This window comes from Syngnathus floridae, chromosome 7 (assembly GCF_059516105.1).
Source record: "Syngnathus floridae isolate MCC-2025c chromosome 7, RoL_Sflo_1.0, whole genome shotgun sequence".
Lineage (NCBI taxonomy): Eukaryota > Metazoa > Chordata > Actinopteri > Syngnathiformes > Syngnathidae > Syngnathus > Syngnathus floridae.
The window spans coordinates 14,639,557-14,652,523 of NC_142419.1; the positions used below are offsets into that span (position 1 = coordinate 14,639,557).

At 42.7% G+C, this 12,967-nt stretch overlaps 1 protein-coding gene and 1 long non-coding RNA gene across 5 annotated transcripts in view; one reads left to right on the forward strand and one right to left on the reverse strand.

Moving 5' to 3' along the window:
• LOC148395462 (rho GTPase-activating protein 42-like) overlaps positions 1–7,231 on the reverse strand; it is a 29,894-nt gene extending 22,663 nt beyond the window's left edge. For 2 of the 4 annotated variants that reach the window (XM_088380050.1, XM_088380048.1), the window contains exons 1-2: positions 6,870–7,231; positions 309–404 (exon numbers count right to left, since the gene is read on the reverse strand). In XM_088380050.1, coding sequence (XP_088236176.1) covers positions 309–404; positions 6,870–7,023 — 250 coding nt within the window. In that variant the 5' untranslated portion in view covers positions 7,024–7,231. The remainder of the gene's footprint in view (positions 1–308; positions 405–6,869) is intronic. The other 2 variants (XM_088380049.1, XM_088380047.1) reach the window with 1 other exon arrangement.
• LOC148395463 (uncharacterized) lies at positions 4,969–5,746 on the forward strand. Its single transcript, XR_015859640.1, has 2 exons — positions 4,969–5,193; positions 5,562–5,746. It is a non-coding gene; the product is annotated as an uncharacterized LOC148395463 (long non-coding RNA).
• Positions 7,232–12,967: the final 5,736 nt, after the last annotated feature.

Consider the following 12,967-nt stretch of genomic DNA (forward strand, 5'->3'; position numbering starts at 1 on the left):
ACAGGGAAAAAAAAAAAAAAATCCAGATTGGCTGCTTTTCTGCACAGATGCTTTCACATTCCTGCTGGAGGCTCAACAATTCAGATCTTCGTTCATCTCCGATAGCGGTCAGACAATTAGTCCCCTCCCATAGAGGAAAGCCGATCAATCGCATCAATTATACATGCGGCAAACACTTAGAGCCTGTCCGAGGGCTGCGATACGGAACCGTTCACTTTCGAGGCTAGCGGAACAATCGATTCATTGATGCAGATTTGAATCGGTACTTCTCCTCTTACACACGCTGGGTGGGTTTTGGTTCAACTCACCAATGTTCACTTCGTCATCCGTCTCGGCGTCACCGAGGCACTCGAACTGGAACTCCTGCAGCGATTGGGAGAACTTCTGGACGGCCACAGAAAGATCTGCATGACAGGAGAGCAGGAAAGATGAAAACTAAAGCTAGTAAGCTAAAAATGGAAGAAAAGCAACTTTTTCCAATTTATCATCTGCTCGTTACTTGAGCCATGACAATGTTGACTTTTTATTGATCTTAGATCATCAACATTTTGTTGTCCATTGATGTGGACTAAAGTAGTCTAAAAATAATCAATCATGTCTGCATGGAAATGAAGTTTAAAAAAAAAAAAAAGCAAGTTAGCTGCTGATTTACTTTTCATGAAGCCTTCAGCTACTTGTATTTGGGTCAAAGCAGTTGCGAAAAGTGCATTTTTTTCCCCTTTTTCTAACATGGTAATTATAATCATGCGTTCATAAAAATCTCCATACAAAATGTTTGCATTTGAGCTATTCTGCTCTCGAGTGACATTTGACACTTCCCAGAACAGCCGCATTTATTCCCTTAAATCTTCTATTCGCAGCCTTCATTCATGAGTAGCGGCGGAGAAAATAGTTTCAGACTGTGAAACAATTACCTTTCACGTACTGGAAAATCGTTGCCAATTAAATGAGTGAAAGTGCTCAGAATTCGACACTTTCCATAAAGTGGTTTTGAAAGAAAAGTGACAAGATTAATCTTGTACATTTATTATTACATTGTACAGTATGTGCAGCGTATAAACTATAAAAATAAGTGGACTGAGTAGCGACCCTTGTGGAACACCAGAACAGAAATCTGTTCTTACGGCTGTGAATTAACCTCAACTCAGATCAGGGCTTAGTCCCAATGCCCCTGATGACTTTAAAATGATTTAATTATAATTACAACTCGATTCATACGCTGCATGGACATGCACAATGTTGCTATATGATACAGTTGTGCAGACCTCAGATTGAAAGCCTCTCGTGAGGCATCCGCATTGAACGATGCTCACGTGTAAAAGCTGCAGAGGCCGGCCGCCCGACCCTGAGTGCCGTTGAGCGCAACGCTTCCAGAAGATGTATTACGCTGCCGACGCGCGGCTGCTGATTTTGGGATCGATACCTCGCCGCCGGTCGAAACGCGCTCGCGGGCCCAACAATGACGGATGATCTTTGAGCCCTGACATTCAAACAGGCGTAAACCTCAAAAACAAGTTGGAGGTCGTATGCTATATGTTTCTTGCGTTGTCTCTGAAAAGCCACCAATAAATAAATAAATAAATAAACAAATGTCGACTGCAGACAAATACAGAGCAGCTCAGGCTCTGGCTAGGCAGGTGTCAAAACAAGTTAGCTTGTTAAAGCAAGCTAGCTTTGATCAGCATGTTGAAAAAGGAAAATATTTGTTATTCTAATGAAACAAATCATGTAAATGTCTTGTTTTTTTTGTCTCCATTTACATTTTCCTGCACGTTTAATAACCCACGCCGTAAAGTAAACACGAGGGAAAGGTCTCGCTGACACATAGCAGCAAACACAAGAGACCCCATTAGCTTCCACTCTACAAGACAGCGGGGAAATAAGGGATAAAAGCCCCAAATAAAGCGGCCACTCATTCTCAAGGCCAAGTAGAGATGTCACGGCTCCCCAGATAGCTCGTCTTCATCTGCGCCGACAGAGGAGGGAATTTGCTGCGTTACACTTTGATTATATGTGGCGGAGAGGAGCTGCGGCCAGCCAGGCGGGTGTGGAGGGGTAATAAAAAAAAAAAGAAATAAAATATAAAGACAGCCGCATGAGCTGGCAAAGGTCTAAAGTGTCTTGCTGAGCACACCGAGTGCGACGTGAGAGGAGCGATATGATGAAAGCACCAAGTCGCGGGCAAAAGAAAACATTTTGCGCTTATTAGAGAAACGTTCAGGGTCTTAAAATAGCCACCTCTAATTTTATTACACTCGACAAGCATTTGATCGAGGCCAGCGTGTGATTATTTTGAAATGATCCTCCAGCACAGCGGGGGGCAGCGGCAGAGCAAGGATAATATCAGCCATCGGTGGCATCGGCACGTGTGGCCGGGTTTAATCACAAAAGAGATGCTCTGGGCTCCCGCGTGAAACGGCTACGCTAGTTAGCGGCCGACGTGTGAGACGCCTCTTCTCCACGCCCCCTCCCCGGGAGGCCGCCGCAATCTCGTCTCCAGGGCAACGGCATGCCTGTCTAAACACGCCGCATGCTACTTCAGTGTTGGAATTCTCATTCAAAAGGCAACTATTGATCCATCGGTGAAAACTGGTTCTCCAATGTGTTAAGGTTGCCACTAACATCCCGCGAGGAGCTACTGAACACTTTAAGACTGAGGCTACTGACCTATATTTGCAATCTAAATTCTAATATTCACTCCATGAAATTTTCTTCTGATTGATCTGCTTGCAGCACTGTGCATCGAGGTTTTTATTTTTTTTATTTTTGTTCCTGATATCAGATATCAGCCTCTACATGCTGCCATGGCAAACGAATCGACCGCTTTAGGGAATCAAAAGTGCAGGGTAATTTGATTCACTCCAGTGATTCTAAACTTTATACACCAAGTAACATCTCAATGAATGAATGAATGAATAAATACAATAAAATAAATAAATAAAAACACTTGTCTCTTCAATGACCACCATAATGACGAACATTAAAATACAGTTGCGCAGTAGGCCCAAGTGTTCCCGGACAACGTAACCTAAACACTCCCCAAAAATTACCTAAATATTTAAATACAAGTCAAAGTACACAAATGGGGAGGATTCAAGTAGCCTAAATACTTTAAAATTGACCAAAAATACTTATTAAAAGCTACCCAAATACTCCAAAGTTACCTACATTCTCTTAAATGAAATACTTAAATAGTTCCTAAATATTAACTATAGTATATACACCAAGAAATACACAAATGCTACCTAAAATACTGATTTGAATTGAGGAGTAGCAGAATGTCAAACACTATCCAACAAGCAAAACATGCCCCGAGCAATCCGCTCGCATGAATACATTAAATAATCAGTACCTCTGCGGGAGTATATTTTATTTACATTATTTCATGTTCCGCTCATGTCCTTAAATATTGAAATCATAAAGGCTGTCAAATCGTAAAAAGGACCGACTTGCAAATATCCGATACCCCTCCGAAGAAGGTGGTCAAGGTATTACTGTTCATTCTTGTACAGACTAAAATCGGAGACACAAACGAAATAAAATTTCATCATGTGTGATTGGGGGGCGAAGACGTTTTACAAAGGGGGAGGGGGGGTCTCTTTCTTTTCCGCTGCCCCGGCTTGACGGGGTTAGAAACGACGGGGTGCATTGTGCCACTCTGAAACGAAAGACAGAGGCTTGCTTTCAGGTAAGACCGCTGGCCCGCCACATTGCGCCAGCCTGTCAGTTGCGCAGCGGGGGGGGAGGCGGAGTCTAAAAGACAAGCCTGAAGGATCGCAGAGTGTACGCAACTTTTCTCACCACCATGTGGCTTGGGAATCTCAAAACCTTCTTTTACTCTTTCCATTCTCTTAATCTCTATATTGCAACAGGCAATCTTTACTTAACATTCACAAAAATCAACCAGAATATTCTCTGAGAGAAACAAGACAATCGGACCTTTGCTGACTTAGAAAAAAAAAATGTTGTGGCTTACTGTACAGCTAATATGAAATGCAGAACTTCAGTTTTGCGACATGACTTCATCCAATGTGTTACACAGATTACAGTCCTTGCCACACACTCACACACACACACACACACACAAAGGCGGAAGAGCACACCCCCCTGCAGCAACCCAGAGATGTCAGGCCAAACGCAATGCGAAGAGTGGGAGGGGGAGGGGGGGGGTTAGGATGGTTACACAAGCAAGCATGTTTACAGGACACTTCCCGTGGCTGTGCCTCACAAGCGTCATCTGGGCTCACATCAACGGCCGAGACGTCCCAGAGTCCCAAAGCCCGAAAAGGAGATAACGGAACATATTATTATTCTAATAAGTGTGCTCGTATCGCATTGCAGGAGGAAAAATATGCACTGTGTCGCGACAAGTGAAAAGCTTGTTTACAGACACAGCGTATATAATAACGCCAGCCTTTCATTATTTTTATCTCGAATTGCCGAGCAGGCACGGGCAAGCAATGGGTGCAGTCGCACGCAATCGGGACATAGGGTCGATTTATGTGTCCAGCAGATGGCAGTGTGGCGAACAAAACAACAACAACAACAACCCTTTAAGGAATTGGCAGTAATATTCACAAACCATTCATGAAATTAAAAAACTGAGACGAGTCACTAGGAACCCGAATCGAATCGAATCAAGTTGAGCGATGCCCAACGCTACTCCCAACACACCTTAGATAATTATTTTAGGATCATCTCACGAACACAAATAATCTGGCATGAGTTGCCTTTTGTCAGCAAAGACTAAATTGTGATAAAACTGTCTTTGTGTGCCTCGCAGGCCTCGCTTAGACAAACTCACCTGGCTTCCCGCCGAATATGCATCATTACTGTCATTGCCGTCACGCTCCTCGGCCCTCCCCTGCCTCGCAAAGGCGTAATTAGTGTATTCAATTAGCGCGGCCACCGCCAGGGAATTAATACAAGTCGTCGGCGGTGGTTATAGAGACCGGACCAGGTGTGAATATCAAGTAGTTGGCTGGATGCAGATGGATCTCACTTGCAGCTGGAATCAATTATCCGTGGCACAATAAGTTCAGGATGCTTTGGACTGCCATTCATTCAAAGCCGCAACACAAACCGCCGGCGCTCCAACGAGGCCCATCCAGGGCCGAAGCTACATCATCACCACGGTGTTAAAGATAGGGGCAATTTTTTAACTGTTCCGCAAGAATTTTAAACAGACTGAAGGTTGGACCTTAACTCATTCGCTGCCATTGATGTTTTTAGTCGTCAATTGCAATGCAAACGTTTCCTGCCACCAGCGAATATATAAGTACAATGTGGAAAAAGATAAGGTTTGTAAAGTGCACAAGAAATAGGAAAGTCTCCAAAACGTCTGCTAACAACTCTGGCTAAACTTAGCACCTACTTAGCTTAGTCGGTTGAAACGAATCATCACAACGTACTTCCTTGATACCAACAACTTTCCAATCAGCCTCGATTTTTGGCGCCATCTAGTGGCATCTTATGGGAGCAAATTTGCAGGGTGATAACCATTGTCCTCAAACATTTTGACATAGATGTCATCCAAAATCAAGTGTTCTCTTTTGACACAGAAACTAAGCCGCGGGCGGCGGCTGAACATCAGCTGACAGTTGTGAGTGATGGCGAGTCGACGAGGACCAATAACACGTTTGACCTCTGTTACCACCTGCATCTCTTTATTCTCTTGCTGGCTATTTTTCAAAAATTAACCAGGTTCATGCTCAGTTTTTGCAGGACGATAAACCCATCAAAAATACATTAGGATATTTTAGTGAGTGTTTTTTCACTATTTTAATAACACTGTATAATCAGTTCCTTGTTTTTACTTGAATTTTCTTTTTTCATCCTTTATTGTATTTGTAAGTGGTTAGGATAATGGCTGGCAGATGGTTAATTCAAAAGGTTCATTTCTCCAATTTCATAAATAATTATTCATCTTAAATGGAGACAATTCCACACAATTTGCCATTTATAAAGCCATACAAAAAATGATTGTTTGTGTCAAGACCAGACAATGACGTTGAGGACATGACTAGAGAGAAAAAAACAGTTTCTCTAACAAATGTTCCTATTGATTGGAAGCTCTTCAAATCAGTGTGGCGCCCAAAGTTGAAGACCATCAATGATTGATTTTTACTTTCAGCACTTCGCCTCTCTCCAACTGCAGGTGATCTAGTTCAATCCATTTGTACACAAATCGGGCCTGGTAAGTGGTATATATATATATTTTTTTTTTTTAAAGTGCAAAAAAAATATAAATGCGCAAATCCAACAAGGCAACCAGAAGTTAACTTTATCAGCAAGCTGGCCAATTTTGACAAATGAAGCGGTAAGAAAAGCAGGATGTATATTTGTTGACTCCTGACTTTTCTGACTCACAATTGCGTCAAGCCCAACATCCCCCAGGATAGACAATTTCATCATAAGGTGTATAAAATTCCACTAGACTTCAGTCAAACTGTGACAAATCCTCCATGCGTATTTATTTACCTTCTGAGCCACATAATCTGACTCATTTAAGTATCATGACTTTAAAAAGCCCATTACACTGCTGCATATTATTAGCGTTGCTATTTTTGGAGATGTTATTTCGTGTGAAAAGATTGGAAAAACACAATCTTCACACATTATGGGTGCAAAAGCAAAGTTCGCCGACTCCTCTTTGGGCCTCTAATAAGTTAACGCGCTCCTCTCCGCGAGGCAAGTCTCATCTTGCAAGCGACGAGAAGCACGAACAAACAATTCCGCGTGTTCTCACATGGAATAAATGACATTTAATAATCTGCGTGGGTATATTGCGCCGCGACGCGCAAATTGACGCGTCTAGCGCGTGCTTGCATTTCTTGTCAAATCGAGCTTGTGCGTTTTTTTGTACTTACTCCTGAGCGCGCCGATAAGCATATTTCCATCCTTAATAAGCTCTTTGATGAACTTGTTGGTCCTCTCCAGTTCGATCTCATGACACTTGAGACGCTCTCGGAAATCGGGCCCATCGAGAAAAGAGTCGCTAAACTCCAGCGTGGGGAGTCCCATGCTTGTTCTTGCGCGAAGGGTCTCCTCCGCTCACGTCTTCTTTAGCGTGGACGCGCCGCACAAACATAAAAATGGGGAGAAAAAAAGTTGCAGGCGACTAACTTTCGTCTTCTCCGAGCCTCACTTCCGGGTCCCTTGGCTGCTGCGGTTCGAGGTTGGGGGTTGGAAGTTGGAGGTTCATCACGGTGGTCGTGTGACTCCTGCTGGTGGCTCATGGCCCCACGCCCACCATCCTTGCTGCCAAAGGAAAGAAAGGTGTGTGGAGAAACAAAATAGAAGTCGGGTTTCAAAGCACGGTTTTGAGAAAGGGTTAAGAATTACGTTTCAAGCAAGATTTCTGTTTCAATCTTTAGGTTTTAAAGTAAGGTTTCAAAGTAAGAGTCTGAAGACAGGTAGGGTTTTAAATTGGGGTTTTAAGTCAGGTATCAAAGTCGGGTTCCAAGGCAGATTTAGGTTTTTAAACCATAATGACTGCTAAGGTTAGAATTTTATTGAAGGGTTTCAATTCAGGCTGGAGCAGACACAAATAAAGAGAAAGGAATTCAGAATCACTGGCTTTGCTTTGGAGGAGTGCGAGCTTTCGTTTATTTGACGCCGGACAACCAACAAGTCGGCCCCCATTGGTCGTTTGGCTGCAGGCAGCGTCCAGATAAATCATCAGGGACAGATGAAGCTCGTGGACATTGTTGCTACACGTTAAGGTCACCAAATTGCCAGGAGAGGGAAAAAATAATAAAAATCTTCTCATGGGATTACGATGTCTTTTGTTTGTTGTGTCATGGCAGCCGGTCGTGACTGATTACTGGCAAAAACTATTTTTTTTTTATGCTAAAAACGTTCAGGGACATAAAAAAAAAAGCTCTGATTTAAATTTGTTGCTGCCAGTAAATTAGTTTCTCTCTGAAGGTTTCTTGACAGCGGCATAATGCGGTTGCAAGGCAAATGGCTGCATTTCAAAGACGCAAATCAGAATCTGCTCAGGTGTTTTGTCCACTTAAAAAGTCTTCCGTCAAATTAGCGTCGAGCCTCTTTAAGGTTGTTGCCGGCTGACGCATGGATCCTTCTGAGAGGAGAACACAAGCTGCCGCTGTTTTCCCAGCTAATGATTAATGACCCTAATTTACACTTTTTTTATATATATAAATCCAATCATGCTGTGACATTTCCTATCAAATGAGTCCTTCCTCATTTTTGCGTTGTTTACCTCTTGACAGAGCAATCTCGCCAGCGCCGGCGTCCCTGGGCTTTATGACTCCAGCGAGCCGATGAGCTGTTCTGCACCATTACCTCCGCCTCGACAAACGCATCTCCCTGGCCAAAGCGGCCTGCTGGGGCGATGGTTCTCAAACTGGGGTTCGTGGACCCGCCACGGGGGTCGGCAAGACGTAGCTAAGGGGTCCGTACGTGAATTTGCAATGTTGTTTGAAATGCTGTTAATTGGTTTCCAAACTGCGATGCTAGTTTAGTTAGCATTGTGCGTTAGCATGCTTGTCAGACAAAGGTCATCTCTGTGCTATTTGGTTAAATCTGCTTTTTCTCTTCAACTGAATGAGGCAAAAAACAGTTTGAACCAAGCAACCTTGGCCACTATTGTCAATTATGTGTCAGACTGCTGACACGTTCGCTGGATATTTTTGTCAAATTTTTGTTGTTGTTGACCTTGACGTGCTCCCTCCAGGCGTTTCAGTTCGGGTGATGAATAATGGGTGGCTTTGTAAACACTTTGCGGTGACTTTGGCTTTAATAATTTAATTTTGTACACAGTGGGTGCTGGCAAGTGGGGGGACTCTCTGCCCCTATCACGCCCCTGAGGACATAGCCCTCTTGAGGAATTCATCTTTTGGATGAGTTGTTCCGCCTGCAGACCTTTCTTCAAGCTAAAAGTTGGAAAATATTTTCACAAAATTCCACCCGCATTGTTTTTTTGTTATTTAAAGGTCTGCATTTTTGTTCCATTTGTTTAATTATTGTCTCTGAGTGCAACTTTGGTTGTTTGCTCTTAGGGCAAACGACACCGAGCTAGCATGTTAAACACAACCTTGGCGATTTGCATAAATCTTTGCGACCTGACGCGCGTCAAGCAGCTTCGAGGTTGGGCCCGAGCGGTTGGATGAGACACTTTTTTGTTTTGTGCGCGTTAAATGGCGCGACCTTGGATTATTGAGCTTCTGTCACAAGCTGCGCTTTGGGTGCAAAATGGATGGGTGGCCGCTTCTAGTGCCGTCTTCGGAGGCGACCGCTAGCTGGCCACCTCACATTTGGGCCCGCTGCAGTCGAACAACTTGACATTTGCTGTAATGAGAGGGGAGGAATGTGTTACGGCTTGGCTGTTTGGAAGACAAATGTGGCGTGAAATGTCACGAATAAAAAAAAAAAAAAAGTTTACCAATGTTCGTGGAATACAGTCATCTCATTTCTGATTCACGAATTCACCTATTTGTGATTTTTGGTAAATCTAGAGACAAGACAATTTTAGCCCGGGTTGTTAGTGAGAATTTTTGTTATTGGATTTTTTTTTTTTTATTTCAAAATCAAATAATCTGTAAAACAATTTGTTCCGAGGAGGATGTTTGTAAAATGAGTTTGAAATGATATTTGTGGTTTAGTATTACATTTTGCATTGAAACTAGGAATGTAAACAACTATTGATTATACTTACAGTTTATGTACATGAAATCTAAGTCACTCAAAATGAAAAACAGATAAAGAAAGGATAAAAACAGAACATAAGAATCAGCATGTTGCTCATTTACATATGACATCAAAACCCGCAATGTCTGATGGCGAGCCGACTGCTGGCCTCGCATTTGCCGTTTCCATGGCGATTTCAGACAATTTATTGTGGTTGTTCAGAAAGGAGATGCACAGCACTCCACAAAATAAAAACCTTGCGCGGTTCAGCTGTCTTTTGAAAAAGACGCAATTGAAAAATGCAAGTGGAGAAGGACGCTGTTGCATCTTGAAAAATGCATGCATTCACTTAGGGCAAATCTATAAAGCAATAAAATAAGCAAATACATCAATTTGCCAGGATACACACGCTTGCTCAAATTGGTGAGTTTGAGTCCTCAAAACTTTTTTTTTGTGAAATAGAATGTTAGCAAACAAGTTTTGGATGCAACATCATTTTCCAACCCGAGAGTTCTTTTTTCCGCAATAAACGACAATTCAAGCGGCACTGAGAAAATGAATGACACTCAAGGGCTTTTCATTTGGAGCCAAAAGCCAAAATGCAAAAAAGCGCATTTCAGCCTTTCCCAAGAAAGCTCGGCAGTGGCCTACGTAATTCTTTTCGCTTGATGGAAAGCGCTCGGAGTGATTTATCTAATCAAGAGCGTCTCCGCCGCATCGCCAGGTGCGCCGGCGGAATACTAAGAAAGCTCAACTTCCAGTTGTTGTCTAGGAAAAGCATCAAGGTAGCCGCCACACACACATTTTGCCGTGCTGGGACAATAAGCCATCTCAGATGGCAGCGAAAAATGCTACGTTTGTAGCATGTAGCCTGCCAGTGCATTTCAATCAATTTGCCAGTTAAAATTATTTTTTACACCTTCATCTTCTCAGCGTTAACTTGTCATGTCCAGATGTTAGCATCTGTGTAAATGTGCTTTTTCAGCAGCAAATCGAGATGAGCCTCGGAGGAGCGTCGGGCTCAGTCGTCGGGTCGCAGTCGAGATGAGCCACTTTGCATCGATTTTGTGCCAGAGCGCGACACGCCATTGATCTCCTCCCAACGGAAGGAAATCTTTGCAGCATCATGTCACATTTGGCCGTTCGCGATGGAAACGGGGATGTTCCATTGACGCTTTATCAGACTCATAGGGGGGGGGGGGGGGGGGGGGGGGGGGACTGCGCGACGTCGATTTTACTCTCATCGCCGCGCGACTGTCGTCTGAATTAGAGCCACTTCAGCCATTTGGCTCGATGCGTGAGAAGAATAAATAATGTATAATAAAATGTGGTGGCTGTTCAAAAGGAGAAACAGTCATGGCATCCTGTGAGGAATGTCATCTGTGAGCACAGCCAACTTGCTGTTGATTATTTATGTTTTTAATTATTCATTGATGTAAAAATGCCATTAAAGGGAATAGAGACAGATTTCAGATTGAACTCTTCCTTCCATATTTCTCCACTTGTTCAATTATTCAAATCATACTGAGTTGTGCGTTTTCCTCGTTCCCTAAACTAGCATATTTTTTCAGGATTTCACATTTTGACAAAATGGAGGGGAGAGGGGCTTTTCAATTTTAAATTCAATTATTATGATTGTTTCTAATTACTATTATTACATTTACTGTACGCTTAAATAGTCTTTAGAATCATTACAAATGTGGGAAAAAAGACTATTTTAGGGTCTAGAAGCTATCGCTTTGAATCTGGATCCGATTCAGATTGCCTGTTTGGTGCCAATGTAAACACTAACAGGCGTATTTGTTTACTTAGCATTTCCTCAACTTTTTTGTACTTAGTTTTCCTTCCATACACCCAAAAACAATCAAATAAGTGAGCTCTGTCAATGTGCACCGCAAGCTCGAGTGCAGGCTAAACTCCCAAGAGCCATTTCCTCCTTTGAGCTTTAAGTCGATAAGGTCAAACCCACAACATTAATCATGGGGGCTAACAAAAAAAGGAAAGTCAGCATCTTGGTACGAGCTCATTAAGTGTGAATCTCTGCGTGCATTGCACATCTGCATGCAATTGGAGGTGTGCAAAGCTCCTCTGGCCTTCAATTAGGAGAACGTATCGACACAAGTCTTCGTCACAGCTGACATGCCGCCGTTTGTCACATCGTGGTTGCCATCTGTAATTTGCCTTCCTCTTGGCAGCACTGCCTTCAGTACTTCATAGGGACATTTATTTTTTGTCCTATCAGATTTTCTCCGCCGTTACTTGAGACTTATGTATGTTTCTTAGATTTGCTGCCTGGGCGGCAGCGGCTCAGGATGGTGTGATGTGAGGATCATCTCACTTTGGTGATTGCGTGAAAGTGAACATAGGCAGGGTGGGTCAAGGGGAGTGGAGGGTTTTCGATCGGGTCATTGATTGGACAACTATCAGCCGTTCGGTGTCGGGAACCTGCCTGCGGTACCTGCTTGATGACTGAGGGAATCCTTGGCTGATGATTTTAGCGTGCTACATTTTGGAGGGCCGCTTCAATTTCACATTTTCTTCTGAAACTGAAAAATATTTGGTTTTATTCTGAAACTTTTCCTAGACTCATTCAAATCATTCCAATGTCAGCAAAAAGAGGTCTTCCATATTTTCCACTTACTTACAATTCCAAAATCAAAATGTTCACATCCTCGTGATATTTTGGAAGGTTTTCACATTCATTAATTTGTCGTCATTTAAATTTTTCTATTTTAGCCTTAGCATTTTAGCAATACAGAGATCCTTGTTAAAAACGCGGAATACATAGAAAGCATTCAGGTTATTTTGGGCAGAGGGAATAATTTGAATATTGAACAAATTGCAGCTGTCAGTTTAATTGTCGAAGGTTTCCGGGCTGGCTTTAATTTAGCAAAGAGCAACCAAGCATCACGGCAGAAGCTTTGGAATTTCGTCTCACTTGGGTGTCTTGTTAATGAAACTTTTAACTTTAGTGTGTCTTGTTAGAGTCTGAGTGTTATTTAAAAATGTCTATTTCCAATCGAGATTCTTTTCCCCCAATAAAGGATGTGTGTATTGACTGTCGAATTTCCCGCCCTTTCAGATCAAGTGATTATCGGATGGCTCTAAAAGATTATCTTGTGTGGGTTGTATTAAGAGTGATTTATCCTCCTCTATCTTTTGTGACAAAATAAATCTAGATCTTCTTACGTGTTTGTTAGCTTGAGCAGATAGCATCAGACAAGAGCAGTAAGCTCCAAAACCAACCTGGACATTTTTTTATTGTCGTGTGAGTTGGCTCACTGACAAATCGGTTCAGATGTTCCAAATGTGC